This window comes from Macrotis lagotis, chromosome 1, assembly GCF_037893015.1.
Source record: "Macrotis lagotis isolate mMagLag1 chromosome 1, bilby.v1.9.chrom.fasta, whole genome shotgun sequence".
In the NCBI taxonomy this organism is placed as follows: domain Eukaryota; kingdom Metazoa; phylum Chordata; class Mammalia; order Peramelemorphia; family Peramelidae; genus Macrotis; species Macrotis lagotis.
This window is the reverse complement of record NC_133658.1, coordinates 691,381,887-691,407,000: the sequence shown is the minus strand read 5'-3', so window position 1 is coordinate 691,407,000 and position 25,114 is coordinate 691,381,887. Positions and strand designations below refer to the sequence as shown.

Genomic DNA, 25,114 nt, shown 5'->3' with positions numbered 1-25,114 from the left:
CATTTTGTTATTTGAGAATCTACTTTATTTCTTCTACTGGATAAGCTCCCTAGGGCAAGGGACCACATTTTATTTATCTTTGTAATTATGTAATAAGAAGCAAGACCTTGCCCACAATAGATAATTAATATATATTTGGTGACTGAATGAAAGAAAAAAAGGAGAAAAGAAAGAGACTGAAATAACCTTACTGGCAATGAAGAAAGTATATCCTTGCTGTTAAGTAAGTTGTGTCCTGTAAGAACTAAGCAAATTGTAGTTAAATGGCTTGAGGTAAGGGAATGAAAGATCCAAAGGTAGTGGTTTTATAAGAGATTTAAAGAATCAGCATTAAATGCTAGTCAGTGTCATGTATTACCTATAAATAAATTTACATGGAATTTGGAAAACAAGAATATTCAAAGTACTTATCCAATCCAATCTAATAAACATCATTAAATATCTTATTATGTGGGAGACACAGTGCTCAGCACTAGGGAAACAATTAATAAAGAAAAATCAGATCCTTCCTTTAAGGAATTTATAATCTAGAGATTGAGGGGTCCAGCAGCAAAAGGGCTGGTATACTAGCAATTGATCCTCTTTTATTTCCCAATAAAAGGGTGTGTTAATCAACACTGAAACAACAAACTTCCATAAAGCAATGTTTTTTTTAATATCCATGAAATTAACCCACAATCAATTATTTATGGATTATCCACCACTCTGCACACACCAAATTTAATTCCCATGTAAAGAAATCTGGATCTAAGGGGTTTTAGCAGGTCTAGGTTAAACTTGGAAATCAAACTAGAATACTCATCAGAATACCTGGCATAGAGGCAAAGAATTAAGGCTGTAGATGAGGAAACATTCCCTTGAACTACATTTCCATTCTGGGAAAATCAAAGTACTTTCTTTTTACTTACTGAAACCAAGTTTTCCTCCACAAAAGGAGTGAGCATGTGGGACCGAATAGTAACCATAATGTCACTGAAATCTAGTCCAGTGATCACTCCACTTTTGCTTTTATCTTTCAGGGCAAAGGCTTGCCTTGCATGTTCCAGCTGCAGCTCCTATAAGAAATAATTAGAAACAGAGCATTAAATTGGCCTTAAAGTACATGTCATTAGCATATGTTGCAAGAGAAAAGGGAGTTTCTTTCCAGATACAAACCGACAACAGAAATGAACAATGAACAGCACTGTATTTACAACAAAGCTTTTCATATTTTCTTAAGAAGCGTACTTTCTTGCAAATGCTACATTTTTTTTAAATGCTCTACATACTATTCCAGAGAAGATATGATGAATCAGAGCAATGCAATATATAAGACAGAAGAAAAAATTTGGAAAAATCTTCAGATTTTACTTGAAAAGTAATCAGCACAGAAAATAAACTGAATATGTTTTCAGCCTTTATTTCAGCTTTAAAATTATGCTGTAATTTAATCTCTTCTGCTTGGAAATATCCTTACCATCCACAAGTACTTCTTGAAATAATGGTTTAGGTTCATTTGTAACTTTACAATGTTAAATGTTGCAATCAAAGCTTCTCTCCCTCTCACTAAATAAATTAGAAATAATTTCTCAAACAATTTTTATTTCTAATGAAATGAGAAAACCAACAATTTGTTACTTTAATTTTTAGAACTTCAGATTTGAAAACTGTCTTAAAATTTTTCTTTTTCATATGTAGCTGTAATCTTGCTTTGTCCGAGTCATGATAAATGTAATAACCAGTATTTTTCTGAATTTTTCTATAGCTAAACTTTATAGATAATCAGTACAAATAAATGCCCTGAGTGTCATACAGAACATTAACTTAGATGGTTCTGTCCTAATGGGTCTTCAATATGATTTATAGAAACCAGTTAGGACAATAGAATAATAGTACAATTAGGTATTGTTTTATGCATTTAATAGTGACCAATATCTAAATATACATGCATTGCATTAAGCATAAGAATATTATATTTGTCATTAGTAATTTACCTATAAATATAAGACCAACAAATGGTTACCATGAAGAGTCCTTTGTAAATCTTCAAGAGTATCCTGTTTTATAGAGTTTGTTATGGAAAACTCAGAGAGAATGATAGGAGAAGGGGGAAATTTCATATGCTATTATCATTATTCTTTTTTTATTAGGGTTTTGTTTTGGTTGTTTTGTTTTTTTTTGCTTAGGCAATGGAGTTAAGTGGCTTACCCAAGACCACACAGCTAGGTAATTATTAAGTGTCCGAGACCGGATTTGAACCCAGGTACTCCTGACTCCAGGGCCAGTGCTTTATCCACTGTGCTACCTAGCCGCCCCATATTATCATTATTCTTAACAATAATAACACCAACAATTCTGGATGGAGGGATGCACTTAAAGTAGATCTTGACAGAAATCTCACCCTTATTACTAATTTGTTTCTCATTTTCTTTCTATCACTCCCAAGAATGTATCATCTCCTAGCTACTCAAGTCATTAAGTTAGGAGTGATAGTTCAGAATACTGATATTTGTCCCCAGACGTTCCATAATAAAAAAAAAAAATCTGATCTATTTGTAAAGACTAAAATAAAAAATTCAACATTAAGGCATGTTTGGATTTGCTTGTCATCTGCAAAACAGCATTTAGTGCAGAAAACTGAAAACCCAAACAATAAGCCATATGGACTCATTGCAAATGACAGTACAGAATAAACCACCTGCATGCATTTGCAGTCTTCACTTCCCCCACTCTACTCCAGTTATTTCCCCCAACAGCCTCTAGAAAAGGAAGGAGTCTTAGCCAGCATTTGGCCCTTCTGGATGGTTGAAAGAAAGCATTTGCTGTGAAGCAAGAGAACAATATACACAATGACTACAATTATGTAAATGGAAAGAACACTAAAAGGCAGCTGAACTCAGATGAATTGAAATGAACGATCTTGATTTCAAAAAAGAGAAATGAAATCTCTCATCTCATGAAAAGGTGGATGACTACAGGTTCAGAATATTACACACACCTTTAGACAGGGATGCTTTGTCAGTTGATCTAGTTTAACCGATTCAATGGAACAGTTATATTAGGAAACTGAAGGGCAACAAAACTCATCAGTATAACATGTTTTATGGAGTTTGTTATGGAAAGCTCAGAGAGAATGATAGGAGAAGGGGGAAATTTCATCTCCTGGAGGTAGAGTCAAGATGGTGGCTTGAGGACAGGCTTTCCCAGGAGCTCTCTTCCAAAATATTCCAAAAACTTTAAAATTATGACTCTAACTAAAATTTCAAGAGACAGAACCCACAGAATGATCCAGTGAGGCAATTCTCCAGCCCAAGGTAACCTGAAAGATTGTGGGAAGGCTCTGTTCCATGGGGTTGGAGGGGGAGGCACCACAGCCAGGATCACTGGCAGGAGCAAAGGAGCTCCAGTCTCTGGGAACAACCCATAAGGTGCCTGGGTCCCTGGGGATGCAAGCTCATGGCAGCAGAAGCAGTTTCCAGAGCTGCCAACCCAGGGAACACCAAGCACAACTTGGAAGATCAGTGGGGAAATCTTTGCCAGAGTGAGTGCAGAGCCCAGGCCAGCATGGCCCTCAGTGCAACTGTGGCCCTCAGGGAAGTTTAGGTTCTGGGAAAATGGAAGAAGACCTGTGGAGCTACCCAGCAGGAACTGCCCAGCAACTGCTCCCAGAGATCTCAGACCTCAGAAGGTAAAGGGGTAGGAGGGAGATTGTCAAGGTCTCTCCTCTGTTCCTGGGACAGAACTCTGGTGCTCTATCCATATTCAGACTCTGGTTGCAGTCTGGGAACTCCCACTACCATAGAACAGGGACCTTCCTCACAGCTCCAGGGCATAGGGGAGTGCTTGTGGTCATCTACAGACTAGAGCATAGGCAGGAGAGCAGTCAGAGCCTCTCATAAGACCTTGAAGGAACTGAGGTCCTTGCAGGGGTGCACCAATAACAACTCAAAAGCTTCAGAAGCATCTCAAAACCAGGACACAGACTGAGGAAATGAGTAAACAGGAAAAAAAGGAACCTGACTATAGACAATCATTTTGGTCCCAAAGGGGATCAAAACACATACAAGAAAAATAGGAACTGTGCTCAAGCTATGGCAGAGCTCAAAAAAAATCAAAAAAGATTTTGAAAATCAAGTAAGGGAGGTAGAGGAAAAATTGGGAAGAGAAATGAGAGCAATGCAAGAAAAACATCAACAATAAGTCAACAAATTAAGTTAAAGAGATACAAAAAAATGCCATTAAAAAACATCTTAAAAACCAGTTTAAGTCAAATGGAAAGGACAGTCCAAAATGAGGAGAATACTTTAAAAAGCAAAATTGGTCAAATGGACAAGGAGATAAGAAAATTCTCTGAAGAAAACAAGTCCTTCAAATGAAGAATGGAGCTAAAGGAAGCTGATGACTTTTTGAGGAATCAAGAAACAATAAAACAATACCAAAAGAATGAAAACTAGAAGAAAACATAAAATATCTCATTGAAAAAACAACTGACCTGGAGAACAGATCCAGATGAGACAGTTTAAAATTATTGGGCTACCTGAAAGTCATGATCAGGAAAAACTTTGACTTCATTTTTAAAGAATTTCTACAGGAAAATTGCCTGATATCCTAGAAGCAGAGGATAAAATAAAAATTGAGAGAATCCACTGATCTCCTGAAAGTGAGCCAAAAAAAAAACAAACCCCAGTAATATTTTTGCCAATTTTCAGAACTCCCAAGTGAAAGAAAAAAATGTTACAAGCAACCAGAAGGAAACAATTAAAATATAGTGGAGCTACAATCAGGTTCACACAGGATTTAGCAGCAGCCACATTAAGGGCTTGTAGGGCTTGAAATATAATATTCCAGAAGGCAAAAGAGCTTGGAATGCAACTGAGAATCAACTACCCAGCAAAACTGAACTTCCTCTTACAGGGGAAAAGATGAACATTCAATGAAATAGGGGAATTTCAAACATTCCTATTGAAATGGCCAGAGCTGAACAGAAAGTTTGATCTCCATGTATAGGACTCAGGTGAAACATAGAGGGTGGACAGGAAGGGCAAATTATGAGGGATTTAAATGATTTGAACTGCAAAAATTCTTGCATGGGAAGATGATACTGATGATACTCATATGAATCTTCTCATTTACAGTAGTTAAAAGGAGCATTTTTAGACAAGGCATAGGAAGGAGCTGAATGTGAAGGTATAATATATTGTAAAGATGGATTCAATAGGTGAAAGGGAATGTACTTGGAGAAAGGGAAAGGAAAGGTAGAATGGGCCAAGATATTTCACAGAAAAGAGTAAAGAAAAAGTTTTTGCAATAGAGTGAAAGGGGGGAAGGTGAGGGGAAATGAGTGAGCCTTCATTCTCATCTGAAATGGCTTGGAGAGGAAACAACATACACAATAGGGTATAGAAATCTTTTACCCTAGAGGAAAAAGGAGAGGAAAGGGATATGAGAAAAGAGATAGGGAAAGGAGAGGTGGAAATGTAGGGGATAAAGGATAAAAGTAAATCATGGGAGAGGATAATCAGATACATTTTTTTTGTTTTCTTGCATGGTAATGGAGTTGGGTAATTGTTGGATGTCTGGGGTGGGATATGGACTCTGGGTCTCCTGGCCTCAAGGCTAGTGCTCTGTTTGCTGAGCCATTCGGCTGCCCCATAGCAGAGAAAATAGGATAGAGAAAGGAGAGAGAAAAATAGACTAAATGGGAGTAGGGAGGAATGGACTGAGGAAATTACAATCAGTAAAAGCAATTGTGGGAAAAAATACGGAAATAATTTCTCTAATGGACTTATGATAAAGAATGGACCTATCCCAGAGACTGAGCTGATGGTATTGAACACAGACTGAAGCACATTTTTTTCTCTTTCCTTCACTTTATTTCTTGTTAGGTGTCTTTATTTTTGTAGGAGTAGGAGAGATTATGTTTACTCTTACAAGACTATTTTAGTAATGTGTAAATAAAAATGTAAATTAAAAAAGAAAAAAGGAAAAATTATAAAATAACAATTAAATAACTTATGCAGTGCTTACTGTTTGCTAGGAATTGTACAAGGCAAGGGAGATACAAAGAAAAAAAGCAAAATATTACTTGCCTTTAAGGAGTTTACATTTTATTGGGGGGAAATCTGTGAATTTAGAACCAAATAAAAAATAGATGCAAAACAGAAAAAAAAAATAAATGTCTTTTAGACTGAATTATTGTATCCATTTTTTAACCTACTCGATTTCACCTCTTCATAGAAGGTTGATCAACTATGCTTCATGCCAAGAATTCTGTAGACTTATTTCCACTCCATAATCTTCTACTGTATTACCAGGCAATTTAGCTCATGATCTCCCATTATATTCCATGATATGTAGCAAAGGATTTTTGAATTTTAATCTTCTAACATTACACATCATTGATATGTTTCTCTTCTTAGCAAGAGAATCAAATGTCAGCTGGCTGAAGTTATTTCTTTACTCTTTTGACCTCTTTTTAATAACTACTTCCTGATTACAAGCTATAGTGATGATCAAAATCAGCAGCTTTGATCTTTTTTTTCAGACTTCCATTTTTTCAACAATGAATTATTTGAATTAACCATGTGTACAGTTCTCTAATTTGAACAATTTCTTGTCCTTTCTTCTAATTTGAATAAAACATTTACTTCTGTCTCAAAAAAAAAAAGAAAGTGTTATTTCCTTTGCTCCAAATCAAGGTAATACCTACACTTAACACTTTAAATGCTAGGAATAAATATGTAACTATCACATAATGAATGGAACATGACAATGCCTGGTCATTTATCTTTCACCCAATCTTTTTCTCTGAAATTTTTATTCTCTCTCTCTCTCTCTCTCTCCCCCCACCAATTCTCACTGCCTATGTTTTAGGACTTCATGAGATGGTCAGTGTCAAGTATGTCAAATACTTAGGAGTTAGATAAATGTAATAAATATTACATTAAAAGGACTTTTAAATAGTCAAAATTATTTGGATCCATTTCTTCAATGAAAACTATGATGTGGGGAAGGAAATGTCAATCATTAGACTATACTACAATACAATCCCAAAACCTAACCTCATAAAAGAAAAATGTCCCCCTCCCAAATCTTCAGGTAGGAGAAAGGTGAGAGTTTTGAACAAATGGTAATAGTCTCTGAGGTGTTCACTCATATCCTTTGTTAAGGAAAGAGAGTGGAAGTGAGGAGTTAGATAGTAGAGAACCCTATCAATACTGAAACCAGTACTGGGAGTTCAGGGTAATGGTTGTTCCAGGTGGAGGAAAGGAAATTAAAAGCACAGAGAAAATAGGATTGCTTTTGGTGATGGTGGTGGTGGTGGTGGTAATGGAGAAATATTGGAATATGCCCACCTGGGATGTTTGGCCTTTGTCCCTTATCAAGATCCATTATCTTCTGCTGCCAGTGTACCATAATTTTCTACACAGGTATGCTCAAAAGAATAGAAAAAATCTGGAAAAAGTGCTACTTTGGCCACAGCTATCACAATCCAACGCTTTACTATCTGTTATACTTCAAGACTTCCAATTTATAAAAAAAACTCTCTCCAGAACATAATATATGGTTTTCTAAATCAGTAAGGAGGAACATAATATATTGACAATGTTATACAAGTAACCAGACTTCCCACAGTTGCAATGCCTTACTACAAAAGGTTCATTTGGCAGTATAATTCTCCTGATATCAGCATGGTCAATTCTGTGATATAAGAGACAACTTAGAAACATTAGTCCAGAAGCTGAGATAATAGATCTTCATTTATTAGTCAGTTAAAGACAATGTCAGAAGAGTAAGAGGAGATAGTATTCCTGTCAGGATTATTGACAACTGTTGCCTTTCTGCCTCACAGATCAATTGACTTACTTGCTGATTATGATGATATCACATCTTCTCTTCCCTCTCCCCACCCTGGGATCCCTTGCCAAGTACCTCAATTTTATCAGCTCTCCCAGTCTTTCACAGATGCCCAGGTTAAAACCTGGGGCAAGAGCATTGCTAGCAAAAGATAATCCTCAAAGAGATTAAGGGAACTGACTGCTGGTCCCATGACACAAGTGACCAGTATTTCTTTATCATTGTGGTAACATCATAATTCTAGAGGCTATGTCTCACTGCCACTTTAGAAGCAAAATTAAAGGCTGTTACAGATCTGCTATCATGGAGACCACAAGTTCAGGAATGTAGAAGGCCTAAGGATTAAAATTTTTAAGAAAAAAATCAATGGCTATGTCCTGTTTTTGCTGTTATTCAATTATTTTTCATTCACGTATCAGTCTTTGTGATCCCATTTAGGATTTTATTTTGGCAAAGATTAGAGTAGTTTACCCTTTCCTTCTCCAACTCCTTTTACAGATGAGGAAATTGAGACAAACAGGATTAAGGGACTTGTCCAGGATTACACAATTAGTAAGTATCTGAAGCCAGATTTGAACCCATAAGGATGAATTTTCCAGACTTCAGGCCTGGCACCCTACCCACTGCACTACCTAGCTTCCCCATCATTCCTAATGCGTTAATTATATCATGGCCTAAGAAAGTGGTATTAACCTCAGATATTAATGAGGCTCACTAAACCTGTAAGGATGGACTACATACTGACTTAGAAAACCATATATTAATATTATCTGTATTCTATAGTATTTTATTCATTTTGTTCATTTCAAAATTACATTTTAATCTAGTTCAGGCTGCACTCAGAAGTTTTGGGAGCCTCACATTTGACATCTCTGGCCCAGGCCATCATGAACATTTAGACTAGGTTGATTGTCAAAAAACAAACAAAAAAAAAAACTCAATCTTCACTAACTCAAAACATAATTTTTCAACAAATACAGAAACAAATGACAAAAGACAACAAAGGCCTTATCCTTGGAGAAATCATGACCAATAACAGAATGGAACAAAATCACCTCCTCCCCCCTCAAATGATATTTTATTTTTCTTTAGTGTCTTTGATATTTTTTAAGTATTTTGATTAATAGTTACTCATGTTAATATCATTAATATTCACTTTTGGCACTTTAAATTTTACAAAGTGCTTTTCTCAAGATAAGACAAGTTGAGCAAATAAGATTATCTTTACTTTACATATATGGAAACAAGGTCAGAGAAATTAATTAATTTGTCCATAGTCACATGCCTAGTAAATATCTGAGCCAGGACTTGTGATTCTAGTTCTTGAATTCTTGTCATTACTTTATAGTGTCCCTCATTTGATTTTTTTTTGCAGGGAGTTGTTTGTTCTTGCTAGGCAGTAGGGTTAAGTGACTTGCCCAAGGCCACATGATTTTTAAAAAATAGTAGCAGATATATAGAAATAACATTTTGAGTTTTACAAAATTCTTTAAATACATCATTTCATTTGATCCTTCAAATCTGAGGAAAAAAAGAAAAAATCTGCTGGTAGATTTTAAAGATGATACAATGATTGGGAGAGTGACAAGAAAAGGATAGGGTAGAGAAATCATTCACTCTTACTAAAAAATAGAACAAAAATAAAATTTAAAGCCTAAATGTGCTTGAATATGCATTTATTCTTATAGAATTGTGAAAGTAAGACTTGGAGTGATCTTAGTTCAGCATAAGAAATATTCTATTAATGCTATAATTATAAAAAGAAATCACTCACCTGGAGAAACTGAGTAAATTCTGAGTAGGTAAGATGTTTCTTCCTATTATGCCCAAAATGCAGGCGAATAAATTCACAGTCCCAGTTAAAGGGTATATGATGATGAATAATTGTCTGTCCAAAAATTTCTTTGACATTTTCTTGGGAGGGAAAAAAAAGTCAATTACATTGAGGATTAAAAAAAAAATCCACCATAATGTTCCTACAGAAGAAAATCAAGAGAAGTTTTAAAAGTCAATATCATCTGCTTCTATTAAGATTAACTGCAAACTTTTTTTTTGTCCTCTCAGAAACATGCACAGGAACACAACTGCTACAGAATATAATTTTATACTTAAGATTGTGTACTATTACATGTAAGGCCACAAGATTCTTAATTTCTCTTGATTTAATTTTAATTAGGAAGAGATTTATATCTTGCACAGTAAATGGCTGCTACTTTGCATTCAGGTATAAAATCAATAGTGTTTTCCCGTTCCTCAAGGAGTCGAATTAAGCCCTTTATCAGAGGCATGAATACCTAAATTACAGTATAATGCAATATTTGTCATACTAAGTATGGTTTGATTGAGGCTTGATTATTACATTCACACTAGCCTGAATATGTCTATTGAAGATAGGTATAAGGAATGCCACCAAAAGCATATCATTAGCTCAGCAGCAAGCACCTTATTAAAAGCTTCTGATATTGTCAAAAAAAAAAAATATGGCCTTGACACAAAGCTTCAAAACTCCCATAAAAGCCATGATTATTAGTCTCAATTATTAAAATGTTTTAAGATAAGTGAAATTAGTGATTCACTTTTAAATAAAGAAGGACTAAACACAGAACAGTTACTCTTAGACAGAAACCAGTCAAGCTGTGTACTCTACAACGAAAACCCTTAAGTCTACTCTGATGGCCTGTCTTCATGCTCTAAAAAATGTCATTAACTTTCTTACACAGTTTTAACATTTACAATAAAAGTCAATTCACAATTGACAATTACTTTAATGAGAATAGACTGGGTATCCTAATTTAGAAACTAATGCCCCAAAAAGCGATCATTAACAAGGCTTAGAAAGCAGGAAGCCTGTTTTACTGACATCTTAAGAACCAAAATTATTTCCAAATTTAAGTCAATTTTATTGTGAAAGACTGGTACCACCAATAACTACCTATTGTACTGAAGAATCATCAAATACAGACCTATTTTATTTCCTCAGTCAACGTGTACTATTTCCAGCTCCCCCAATAACCTCTGCTGACTTGACTCAGATGATCTTCAGGTTTGTTAATGACTGTACAGACTGCCTTCAATGTATACCTTTGATAACCTCCTCTTGACTCATTAAAGCAGAAGAGTTACTAGTAGAATCCTGAACTGGAAATCTTTTTTTTGGTATTGACTTAATATAACCAATCTTGAACTAAGTTAAGTCACAGTAATTACCAAGGTTAGAAGAAAGCATTGGATGTCACTGGGGAGATGGGATTCTTTCTCTCTTTCTCTTTACCTAATGGAAAGCAACACTCATTTCTTGCCCTGAAAGTTTGCAAGATTTTGATTTCTAAAGTCATATCACATGGTTTTTCATTTCCCTTTTCATTTCCCTATCTCCAAAAGCAAAGTCATTACCCAAGAATAACTTGGAACCCTTGCTTCTAACATAGAAGGATTATCCTTAAATCTAGAAGTCTATTACATTTCTTCTTCAAAGCACATAACTCAACTAGTTAAGTTAAATAAACTTAAAAGACCTCTTGCAAATCATGAGGGTTAGAAATATTTTAGCAGACCAAAACAAAAGCTATCAGGGCCAGTGGAACTTCCAAGTGAGTTAGTTCAATACTCATGATTAATTCATTTTGGTGTCTAAAAACAAATGTTCTGGAGTAAAGAACAAAAAGAGCTGCTGTTAAATGATTAAAAGACAAAATATTAAGATGAATTATTACATAGCCAAAGAATTAGAATGGGGAATATTTAAAGAAACAATTTCCAAAAACTTCTGTTACTATTTTAAAACGTGTATATTTGCTACCTACACTAAATTTCAATTGGACTATGGAATAAAGCAGACTGTCTTTTATACAACTACAACATTTCAGACTCTCAAAGGAGAAACTGGATATTAAAGAAGTTGGCAGTCAATGGATATAGAAAACTCTCAATTCAAGAAATCAAGTGGTCCAGTAAAACAAATTTGATTTATTCCCCTCCCAAAAGGTGTAATTTATAAGAAAGAATTTCAACTTCAGTGGAGACTTAAAACTTAATTGTTGGCAGGAGAAAGCTAATTAAAACATACTAGGTAATTAGAAATATCATTTTTTACAAATTCTCCAGCTATTATTAACAAATACTTAAAATGTCTTTGAAATAGAACATATTAAAAGTATTAAAGTGATGACTTGGATAACACAAAACAACCTAGGTTAACACTCTCACCTTTGGAGAGCTCTCATACTTGTGTTATAGGAATGTGTGGATTGTGTCATCTCCAAAGGCAACTTAGAAATTTAAGTGCTTAGTATAAAGTTCTACTATGCGCATCAGAGTCTAGAATAATAACTGTCACTTACCCAAAAATCTTTAAATTGTTATTTTTGACTATCTTAAGATATTCAATTATTGTTTGTGGGTATGGGTGACAATTTTTTACCTACTTGGACACTACAGATATTTTTCCTTTTTTGCTCTCCAATTTTTCCCTAATGCAACTTTCCTAATGCATACTATAAGGTTGATTAAAGCTACACTACAGAATTAATTAGTGAATTGTGAATCATTTATCTTATTTGTGATTTAAAAGTCCAATTCTTATTCATCATTTAACCATTACCAGGATCCTCTTATAAAAACCATACAAAGGCTCCAGAATGGGGAGTAATTCACAGAAGGCAGTCTCTTGTGTGTGTGTCTCTCTCCCCCCATTCTTTTCTTGACTGGATTACACTCCTGTGATGCATTATATCAAGCAGCTGGCTTTCTTCTTATCTTATCCAGTTTTATTAGGTCCTGTGTGACATGAAAGGGAACACCAATAATCTCAAATACACCCAATGCAACTGACTAAAAGAGCACAGCAAGGTTTTTCCAAGAGAGAATCCCGTCTTTCCAGGGGCAAACAAGAGTCTAAGTGGTCACTATTTGTAGTGCTGTTTTAAGTGACCATAGTTCTGGATTTAATGTGATACAATGATCAACAACCCATGATTAAGTCATGAAGACCATGGATTGAAGTACTGAGCAGCTATTTTGATTTTTTTTTTGTTTTAATGGGATGAAGAAATCAATATAAATAAGTGAGAAAGAGAAATACGAAAACTTTCTGACACAATACTATCAATAAACCAATCACTTCCTGTAGAATTTGGTTTAAGAAGTACTTATAAAAATAAAGAAAAATGGTAAAGAAAAAAGAAATACTATTTATAATTTCCTTTGATTTGGACAATCAAGTCAAACACAAAAGTGAGATCAAGCAATGCTCTCTCTGATGGTATGAGAGGCAGCACATTGATTTGGCAGGAGGGGAAAAGGGGCAGACATTGGGAAAAACTGTATTTTGAAGAATTTCCAAAGGCAGAGCATTAGTGATTTGAGCTGTTAGTCATACATGACTAATGTAATATTTAATTACATGATAAAATATATGATAGCAGAAATGATGTAAATGTGTTTTAATGGCGGTTTCCAATTTCCCCATCAGCCCAAGCTGCTATCCCCCATATAATCCACCCTTATCCCACCCCTTTTTCCTTACAGGAGCTTCCTACTAATCTTGTTCACCTTTCTGCAGTACAAAATTACCTCTGACCGGGGCTGGCACTCTTCTCCAAGACTGCCACCATGCCTGCTCCATGAATGAGCCTGGAAGGAGCTGCTGTACCAACGCTGTGGCCAGAGAACTCCTCCTGTAGGTATACAAGCCATCAGCCCTGTGACACAACCCATCTGCCATCAGCCCAAAGAATGAGATGTCCGAGGTCATACTTATTACAAGGATTCCAGCCCAGGAGCCATGGCTTCCAAATTATTGGCTAGAGACCAACAGGTTTTTTTTTTAACTTTCAGAAAAAAAACACTATATACACACACATATACACATGTGTATATATGTATATATCTGAGTAGCTGAGTTCCACCTTGAGCATCTTAAAAAGGTCTTTTGAGAACTTCCACATATGTAAGAATATATTGAATATCCTTGGATACTACTAGAAAAAATAAATAGTGAGACATATGGAACCTAGATTTTTCAAGAATTTAATGATTAAGGGAAAAGAGAGGCTGAGGTGGAGAGGAACCTAGAACTTATAGAGGCAGAAAGACATAGCACTAGCCTGAAGGATCACTAGCCTGAGTTTTACTTCCAAGGACATCATTAGTTCAACTAGAACAGATCACTATAGCCTTCTGTGTCTCCATGGGTGAGAGAAGCAGAAGAGACATTTTTAATTGACCATTACCTACCTTAAGGAGGAAATGATGTGAGGATTTGTCAATGACAGCAAAGCAGTCTGAACTCTAACCAATCTATGTGCCATTTCACCTCTGGGATAATATACGATGGTTCATTTAAACAGCATCTATCACTGTAGAAACCAGATGCTTCAACAAGTACATGTGTTTTATCATAAAACACCATTAGAAGAAAATAATACCAGAAACCGCCCCCCCTTCGCCTTAAATTTCAAGCTACTATAATACTAAGTTTTGAGGATTACATATGACACACTCAAGACTGAAGGCCACCAAGAAATTCTATATCTCTCTTTGGTGTCATAGGTAGGTTCAGCTGGAGCTCCAAAAGAAAAGCATTCCATCATATCATACTCTGCTTTTTTTTTTTTCAAATTTAGTTAAGTTACTCAATTCCTGTCAGAATAGTGTATTCTTCCAGATCAGAATTTCTGGTACACTCATTAGTGGTGTAGCTGCTGGGTTACAAGATATATGTTGCATCCTACCAGGTCCCTTATGGAGACTGCAGATATAATAATTATCTACCTAATCTGCCTCATTCAAGTCTTCCCATTTAAGAAAAAAGGCAAAGTTTTCTAGCAAGGAAGAAGTAATAAAGAAAACTCAAAATTGTATTTTAAACTACTGTACCCTCAAACACAAAGTGATCAACCAAATGGAACACCTAAAGAGTGCTACTTTCAGGGGAGAGGATATTTTGTTCAAAAGAGATCATTTGAAAAGTTATCTCAAAAAGAGTATTTTCAAATATCTAAAATTCTTCAAAAATTTCCTGTATAATTCCTAGTTCTTTGGAATTACAAAAATTTCTGTGGATGAGAATTTATAGAAAGATTGTAGCACTTTCAAAATATCTTGCATTCATCTTATTAGTAAATAGGTAGGACTTCAGTGGGAATGCTTCACTGTTGAGGCAATCCACATTTTGGCTAAGTTCATTACTGATAATTATTGCAACACATAGCATAACTGCTAATCCAGGGCATGTTGATCAATTCTATTGAGCATTAGTAGATAGTTTTGATGTGAGTTATACTACAGGAAACTATCATGCATTACCTAGCAAATTCAGTGGGCAAGCGCTCAGGCTACTAGAAGGACAGGCATTATAAAAGCCATCAAGCAGTTATTCACAGCTTGCAATATTAGAAGTTTTGCTGAGGGGAAAATATCAAGGAGAACCAATGAAATCATTACAACATTCACACACAACATTCACACTTAAGAAGTACATGGAGTCTTGTGCTACCCTAGGAAATACTCAGAAATCGACTACAAAAACGTCTTTGTAAGGCCTCTCCCCCAAAGGTGAGCACCTCGATCAATGCAAATATATTGCCCCCAAGTACTATACAGAGCCAGATCCCAATAAATGGACAGTGATCAAAGTATGGGTTGTGTTGTTAAATTTTTAAAAAATAATAACAGTATTTTGACTCAAAATCAAAGCATATCAAATGAGAACAAAGGCTATAAAAAGCTCATACAGCTTAGCCATCTCTATGTAATACATATAAAAGCACAACTATGTATCCTGGCCAAGGTATATATATCTCACATATACAATAAATAGATATATGTATTAAGGCAGATTTATTTTTTTTTAAAGAATACAGATAGATGAAAACCAAGTGCTCAAGTACATTTATGAATGCAATCATTATCAAGATGAGGTAAAAGAACCAAAGAGTTTCTCCTAGTCTATTCCACTCTTCATTCTCCCTCTCTACCCCTGACCTATACCCTCTATCTCTCCCACATATAAGAGAGAGAGAGATAAGTTGTATGAGCAAGTACCAACCTATAAGAACTGACTGCACTGATTTGTGGTAGAATCCAGTTAGATTTAAAATTTCCTTAGATATAAACATATGCTTGATGGAGAAGCACAATACTATCTTTTACCTTTCTTTGTACCCTTAGCACTTACACAGTGCATGGAACATAATAGGTGCTTAATTAGTGTCTATTGACTGTCTGACTGTGTATCCTTCAGTAAGGTAAAAGCAAAACATAGATGAAAAATTTCATTACAACCAAGTAGAAGTAAATATCTAAATCAGGAGTTCTCAAACTTTTTGGTCTTGGGACCCCTTGATGGTTAAAAAAAGAAATCATTGAGAACTGCCTGATTTCCCCCAAAGAATTTTTATACAGGTTATGTCTATTGATGTCTACCATGTTAGAAATTAAAATGACTTAATATTATTAAAATAGTTTTGGCCTTGCAGAACCCCTGAAAAAGTCTCTGGAACTCCAGAGAATACCAAGATCACACTTTGAGTAATAGTATTATTGTATATCAACTTTTTAATATTGAACATTATTAGAAATCACAAGTTCTCAGAAAGCTTGTTGCTATCTCAATGAAAATATCTGTTTATTTGTCACAATTTGTAATATTAAATTTTGAATTTGTGGTAAGTTCTCAAATTTAAAACTGTCTTTTATAGTAACTCATTTATAAAGCTTTTAATCTGGAATTTTAATCTGAAATCATCAAAATGTTTTATTTTATATAGTATTTAGGGAAGCACTGAATGGACCTAGGAAATGGTACCATTCAAAGATATCAAGTATTGACCAGTAAGATCAAATAATTGTGTTGGAATCAGGGTCACAATATAGCAGGATATAACTATCTTCACTCTATTCTATATTCCCTAAATCCTTCAATTCCACAATTGTGAGACCTAAAAATGAAAAGAGAATTAGGATGTCACAGGGGTAACAGTATGTACTGAGCCATCCAAAATGCTTAAGTGCTTTCTCTCTCTTCCAGGAGCTGTAGATACTACATTTGGATTCAATTTAATTTTAATCCTTACTTTTAAATCTTACTCTGTTAAAATTAGAAGCACAGGAAAGAATAGCTAGGCATACTGTGCCATATTATAGTTTGAGGGGCTGTATTAAATTTTAAAATGAGGCCTTTGCAGGAAGATGCAAGAATTGTAGTCATAAATCACAAGCCCCTAAAATAGTGCTTCACACCTAGTAACCACTCAATAAATATTTGTGAAACTGAACTGGCATCAAAAAACTGCTCAGCTGTTTCCTCTACTGGTTATAAATCTAATCATTTGAGCTGTGGCAAAATCTTGGGCCTGTGTTAAGAGCCTGCTGCGATCAACTGACTCAAGTGCTTTGTTTTTCAAACGGAAGGTTGAGAGAAACAATAAGATGTAAGGCAAAAGAAACAAAGAACCATGAAGCCAGTATGGGAAGGGTGAAAGAAGACAACCTTGCCCAGATTTTCAGGAAGTCTAATACCTATAAAAGAGGCAAATGGTTTAAATAGAAGCTCTTCTCACTAATTCTAAAGTATTGTCTCAACTACTTTTGAGGCAGTATTGTTCCAGACTTACTGAAACACATGCTTTCACGTGATAACCTAAAGAGGAGAAGAAAGAAAATGCGGCATTATTAATGCGTGCAGGTTTAAGGCTGAATGGACAGTGGACAGAGGCTTTGTTTGTGCTTTTTACTAGCTGCAAGAGAAAGGTGTTCCTAAGGCAAGTTAATATTTTTCATGAGTCAGAAAGGCCAGAGACTGCTACAAAGCAAAAGAATAAATATGTCTCTAAGAGCATGGGATGTTCTCAAATTACTGATCTTAATATTTCCATATTTATTTACCAGGAAAGATCTTTGATACACACAAAATTCAACTGACTTTTTTTTTAAGGTTTTTACAAGGCAAACGGGGTTAAGTGACTTGCCCAAGTCCACACAGCCAGGTAATTATTAAGTGTCTGAGACCGGATTTGAACCCAGGTACTCCTAACTCCAGGGCCAGTGCTTTATCCACTGCACCACCTAGCTGCCCCTTCAACTGACTTAAGAGAAAGAACATTTAGGGACAAGGCAAAATGCATGATTATAGGCTCATCAGAAGGCTCAGTGGTCCTCTCCCAAACTACCTATGCTTTCTCATCATTCTAATGATTATAGAAAACCTCCAGAACCAGAGGCAAATTTTAACTTTGCATGTATCATGAGCAGATTGATTTTTGTGTTTTTTTTTTTTAATGACAAAATACCACAGTGAATATTTTGGATATGTGGCTCAGGAATGGCCTCATTATTATCCTTTTAAAAAATGGTGCCAAAGCCACAACAAATAAAAGGCTATAAATTCAGGAAAATAAAAACATTTATCTTTATTGAACAGTTTTATTCTGTTGCATGAAACCACTGAAGTACTATACTTCACAATCTGTTAGGAAAAATCAACTACTCTTGATACTAAACATATGCTGATCTTTGTAACTATACAGATAAAAATTTTCAAATGCTGAAACCTTGTTACAAGGCTTTATCCCGGCTTTTATGCTGAAAAATCATGGACTCCTACTTAAGAAATAAAGTGAATTTCTATATCCAAAACAGTAACAATTATTTTAGGTTGGTTTTACTTTTAAGACAAAAGGTTAAAATTTGGGCAAACAAAGAGCTAATTAGACCTCAACTCACTCCCTCACTCCATACCCCATTCTTTTCTTTTCAAATAGCAAAATAGCTATTCTCCAGTGATGCTACAGAAAAGTCCTGAACTTCTTTTTTTTGGGGGGGATTAAGGTTTTTGCAAGGCAAATGGGGTTAACTGGCTTGCCCAAGGCCACACAGCTAAGTAATTATTAAGTGTCTGAGACCAGATTTGAACCCAGGTACTCCTGACTCCAGGGCCAGTGCTTTATCCACTGCGCCAACTAGCCACCCCAAGTCCTGAACTTCTTACCCAAAAATCCCTCAAAGAATGAAGAGGATTACTTCATGCAGTTCATGCTCTACTTCATAAAGAATTCTGCCCAGGCTGGCCCAGAACAAGAAAATTTTATAACACCTAGTTTAGGAATGTGAAAGTGTCAGTGATTCAATAAGCTGAAGTAATTACATTCCTAGATTCCTTAATCTTTTGCAACAGTCTAATGCTTTGAAGAAAAGAAAACAGATCTTTTATTTTATCTATATAAATCCTTTTAGGAAATTAGCACTGTACTTAAGGACTGAGGTTCTAAATACACAGCAGTCTCTACCTACTATTGGTTATTAGAGTTAAATACTGAACCAACATCACTATCTAGTTTTTAAAAGATATTTTTCTTTCTCTCTCTCTCTCTCTTTCTCTCTCTCTCTTTTCTTTCTTTTCTTTCCTTTTTTCTTTTTTGGTCTTGAAATATCCTTACCAAATGTCACCTCTCCACTTCCACTCTTGTCAAACAATTGGAAAGCTACTATGAACATAGCATCAGGGGCACACAAAACAGACTCAAATGCCAAAAACTCTTGATAGGAGATCAACCTAAAATAAAATATAAAAAAGTTGTCAGATTTCTGAAGGTTTAGTAAGGATAGCAGTGCTTATGGTTGAGGAACAATGGCTTTGAAACTACATTCATTGAGCTGATAAGGCACAGAAAGCATAATTGTCCTCCCTAACTAGCTTGCTGCAGAGGTCTAATGGACACTCATCCACTTAAGATTCCTAAGGAGTGACATTACAGTAACAATATGCATAAAGTGCATATATTCACATGTTGAGTCTGCACCTTTATTGTTATTCTTGCATTTTTCTTCTTCAAATTACCATCTCTTAGAAGCTGTATTATGCAAAATTTGGTAGCAATGTCCACTTTTTGATAAATTTATAAGCTAAACCACTTAGGAAAAATTTTTTCTCAGGCAAAAAAGAAAAAGTTTCCTGAAAAAAGAAAAAATATAGGCAATTTCAAAGTGGTACTTTTAGAAGAAATGAATATATAAAAAAATCAAAAATGCCTCTCCCTCTATCCTCCACACCCCTAATATAAGGTGAACACTGAATTAATTGTAGCCCCTAATTGGGAAAACTTCCTAGTTAGAATATAAAATGAATATTATAATTCAAAAGATTATTGTGGATGGGGGGGGAAGAAGGGGAAAGGAATTCAAGGGGACATAAAAGCAAAAATTCCATAAAAAGGTAGTTTTTTTTTTTAAATGAACTTTTAGGCTTTACTCATTAAATTAATTCCAAACTCAATTCAGATAAAAAAAAATCCATGAAGATTTGTATTTATTGCAATATCTTAAAATACAGAGGGTTATTTGTAACTTTTTCTGTTCTATATTATGTAACAGAAGTATTATATAGTACTTCTGTGGTACTTGCTCAGAAAGCAACTCTCTGAATGTGCTGCTCGATAAATGAATTAAGAATGACCCAATTCTACATATGGCCTGCTTCTCCCACACTGTCTAACTTTTGGTTTAACAAGTAACTAAAAATCTTATCAAAGTCTAGGATTAAAAAGCTCAGTCTTCAAGTAAGGATGAATTTGGTCACATAACAACATGGAATCCATGGAATCCTAAAAGGCACTCACAAACTACTTATTGAGTGCCATGTATTAATTTGTATTAGTGGAAGAAGTTTCTGTGCCACAACTTCCCTACACTAATATACCTCTCCTACACTTCATTCAAAAAAAAAAAATGGTACAAAGGCTAGATACATAAAGCATCTCTATGGTATTCTCTATGGTATTCACCTGAAATCTATGGTGACAGGTTAGTCTAATGGAACAAATGAAGCTAAATAAGATTAGAGCCTCAGAGATTATCTAATACAACCATCTCATTTTTACAGATGAAGAAACCCAGGGTCATTGGGTTTAAATTATTTGCCCAAGGTCTTAGATATAAATAAAGTAATTGGAAAAGCCAGGATCCAAAACCAGATCCTCTGATGCCAAATCCAATGAGAGTTCTTTCTATTGTAGCATATTGCCTTTCTTAATATCATTATCATCAGTCAGAAAAATCTAAAAAAAAGAATAGTTTTTAATGAACAAATTAATATGCATGTAAAATTAAAATTTTAGTGTATATTATATATATATATACACATAATTTTAAAACAAGTCGAGGCAGACTAGATTATAAATTACCTGTCAAGATTTAATTTAAAAGTACCAGTTATAGGTACAACTACCTACTTTGATACAGAGAAAATAGCATTAAAAAAAATTTATATCTACTAATCATATTTCCTACCATTTAGGGAAACAACTTAAATTTATGAATACTTAAATTGATTCTCAAGATCTTTCAAAGAAGGGATAATTTTAAAAAAATGAAAGTTCAAAGATGCTGTTTTGGCTGAAGGAAAACAAAGGGAACTGAAGAGATATCATTGACTACCGACCCATATGTGTTTCTCTTTTTGATGTTGGGTTTGTTTGTTTTTTGGTTCTAAACTTAACCTAGAAAACATTTTTCTAGGTACAAAGTACAACAGAAAAAGAGCATTGTACATGAACTTACAAATCTATATTATGTGCAGACTGCTTTTCTTTTTAAATATAAGATAAAATTATAGTCAAAGTTGTCCTGCTTGTCTTCATTTCCTACCTGAACTTTCCTTTCTTTTGTCTATGTTAAAATTGGTTTTCAATTATTTTTTTTTTACTTTTCTTTTTCCCCCCCTTTGGTAACCCTATTGCTAGTTCTACTCCCCTCCAAAAAATGAAGGAAATAAAAATAAAACTCTTTTGCATTTAACCAAACCAAACAAATCCCCACAATAACTGCATCAAAAAAATGCGCATCTCCATATTTACAAAGTGCCTACTACATCTTTACAATATTGATGAGAATAGTCTGAGTGCATCAAGGGCATGCCTTTCATAGCTTTCACAAATGATTCTTTTTTTTTTTTAGGTTTTTGCAAGGCAAATGGGGTTAAGTGGCTTGCCCAAGGTCACACAGTTAGGTAATTATTAAGTAATTCTTAACAATTAATTAATTATTAAGTAATTATTAAGTGTCTGGGGTCAGATTTGAACACAGGTACTCCTGACTCCAGGGCCAGTGTTCTATCTATTGCGCCACCTAGCTGCCCCCACAAATGATTCTTAAGGGGCAACTAGGTGGTGCAGTGGATGGAGCACCAGCCCTGGAATCAGAAGGACCTGAGTTCAAATTTGACCTCAGACACTTAATAATTACATAGCCATGTGACTGTGGGCAAGTCACAACCCCATTACCTTGCAAAAACTAAAAAAAAAATGATTCTTAATATTTTTGCCATCATATAAATGACAGAATTAAAAGCACATAAGATCCCACCATGCTGAATAATTATATAATTATATAATATAATATAATATAATTATATAAAACCATTTGGTTCAAGAGAACATCCAAGTATATACTACTACATCAAAATTATAAGACTCCATGAGGAATGAGATTAAAGCAAAAGTATTACTGACATTAAAAAAATTTTATCGAGAGCAGAACCAGAAAAACATTGTACACCCTAACAGCAACATGGGGATGATGATCAACCCTGATGGACTTGCTCATCCCTTCAGTGAAACAACCAGGGAAAATTTTGAGCTATCTGCAATGAAGAATACCATCTGTATCCAGAAAAAAAATTATGGACTTTAAACAAAGACCAAAGACTATTACTGTCAAATTAGAAAAAAAAAAAAAAGCATTATATTATAATGTAATTTTACTATCTCATACTTTATATTTCTTCCTTGAGGAGATGATTTCTCTGTCATCACATTCAACTGAGATCAATGTATAATATGGAACCAATATAAACACTAACAGAATGCCTTCTGGCGGGGGGGAAGCAAGAATGGGGAAAAATTGTAAAACTCAAAATAAATAAAATCTTTCTTTAAAAAAAAGGAAAGAAAATTTTATCAAGAGAGAGAGTCGGGGATAGAGACAGGGACAGAGGGAGAGAGAGAGACAGAGATCCACTGGCTCAAAGTCTTTACTAGTATCATCATGGAAAATGTGCTACATAAGATCAAAAAAATAGTTTATTGATGGTGAAGTTCTCCAAACTCTATTTGGAGATAGCACATTAATTTCATTAAGTTCATAAACCCTCTTTAGAGAAATAGCAATGCGAAAGATCAATCTAACTGTTCACAGGAAAAACAAAGTGAATTACTTTGTGAATAAATGTATTTTGAATCAGTACTGCAGAAAAGCAATAAGCTGGGCCTAGAACTGGGAAGAAGATTGAACTGGCTTTCACTTGCTACTACTCTGTTTTCAATGATCCAAAATAAACTCTATTGCAACAAAAACTCAGCTCCATATTCTCCCTGTGTCAATACAAGGATGTGAATCTCCAAACACAAGCATCTTAGTAGAATGCAAGTTATGATCAAAGAAGACTTATATTTATGATGTTATGGAAAGAACATCATTTCAGACATATACAAACTGAAAAGTTGTGGGTAGGTCACAAAGTCAGAATGAGAGACAGAAAAAGAAATATTGAGCCATGTATTGGTGCCCTGGAGAGTCTAAGTGGAAAAAGGGAAGTTTTGGATGCAGTGGGTATTTATTCTACAGGAAATTTATAGACAATCATCTATAAGAATCACAGAATAAATGGGCAGGAGGAGTTGGCCTATGCTTGGAAGGATTTTTTACCCATAGAGATTAAAAAAAAAAAAATCACAGGGCCAAATTGTCAAAAATGAAAAGTCTGGTCTTTACTTAGATTTCATACCAAACAGACTCACTAAAAGAAAAACTATTAAATAATAGGAAAGGGAATTGGTGGGTCATGGGTGGGAAGCAATATTTAGTGCCTACCTCATTCTAGGCACTGTGATAAGTAAGAAGTTTAAAATATCTTATTTATCCTTACAGTAATCCTGTAAGATAGGTGCTGTTATTAGCCTTATTTTACAGGAAACTAAGGCAGACAGAGGTTAAAGTGACTTCCCCAGGGTCACACAAGAAAGAAATATCTTAGGCTGGATTTGAACTCAGATCTCCCTGACTAGACAGCTAGGTGGTGCAATGCATACAACACCACACCAGGAGCCAGGAAGTCCTGGATTCAAATCCAGTCTCAGTCACTATGACTCTGGGAAAGTCACTTATTGTGACCCCAGGCAAATCACTTTACCCTATTTGCCTCAGTTTTCTGATCTGCAGAAATGAGTTGGAAAAGGAAATGGTAATCCACTCCAGTATCTTTGCCAAGAAAACCCTAAATGCAATCACAAAGAGTTAGACATGACTAAACTGATTGAACAAAAGCTACCTGACTCCAGGTCTAGCACTCTACCCACTAGGTCAGTTACATTTCTATAATAATAAGCAATAATCATTATTTTTCAAGTTCCATCTAGGTTAGGTTATCAGACTTAGTATATAAGACAATTTGCTATGAAAGTTTGGTATGAAATTAAAGGACTTGATTTCTGAAAGAAAAAAAAACTTAATGCCTTTTATCAAGCTTAACCCTTAAATACATCATTTCCTATATGATTCCCTACAGAGCACTCCTTATTAGTCATAGATCATCTTTTACTGCTTCTTCTCACAGTCTCCTCCTACAAATCTATTTTTATTCTTGTTCTTACCTTATCTACACCATCTTAATTTCCATTTCTTATCTCCTGTGTAATATGATTTTCCTCCCTTTATATAATGCCTCTTCTGTTGTCTTATTTTTATAGATTTTTTGCTTTTATTTACTACCATTGTCCAATCATATATTCCTGAAATATTCTGCATGTGTTAAGTAGTCAAAAACCATATATATTTGTTCCACATTGAATGCAATTTATTGAATGTACTGAATATATTTATTTTTTTAACCTCCTAAAGTAATTACTTAGGAAACCTACTAATCCCTTTCAGAAATGCCAACTTTTAGGTTATCTACTGTTTTCCTACCTACTATAAAAATGCATGTTTTGTTCTGTCTGCCAAGCAAGGAATCATTTCAAGAATATTTCCCAAAGAATACACAGGATCAAGACCTAATCCAAAACATTTTAATATTGCAAAGACAGCAGTTGCAAAAGATGATATTTCAGATATTAAAAATTAAGATATAAGAAGCAGCTAGGTGGCACAGTAGATAAATCACCAGCCCTGGAGTCAGGAGGGCCTGAGTTCAAATCCTGCCTCAGACAGTTAATAATAACCTAGCTGTGTGATCTTGGGCAAGTCACATAACCCCATTGCCTTAAATTTTAAAAAAATTAAGATA

The 25,114-nt window shown here is 34.8% G+C and overlaps 1 protein-coding gene across 2 annotated transcripts in view; it reads right to left on the bottom strand.

The window, feature by feature from the left end:
- SLC25A12 (solute carrier family 25 member 12) overlaps positions 1–25,114 on the bottom strand; it is a 53,077-nt gene that overhangs the window by 6,852 nt on the left and 21,111 nt on the right. Inside the window, exons 1-5 of one of the 2 annotated variants that reach the window (XM_074215715.1) lie at positions 19,272–19,353; positions 14,071–14,192; positions 13,408–13,511; positions 9,611–9,750; positions 909–1,055 (exon numbers count right to left, since the gene is read on the bottom strand). In XM_074215715.1, coding sequence (XP_074071816.1) covers positions 909–1,055; positions 9,611–9,750; positions 13,408–13,511; positions 14,071–14,144 — 465 coding nt within the window. In that variant the 5' untranslated portion in view covers positions 14,145–14,192; positions 19,272–19,353. Of the gene's footprint in view, positions 1–908; positions 1,056–9,610; positions 9,751–13,407; positions 13,512–14,070; positions 14,193–19,271; positions 19,388–25,114 lie in introns of those variants that run through there. The other variant, XM_074215714.1, reaches the window with a different exon arrangement.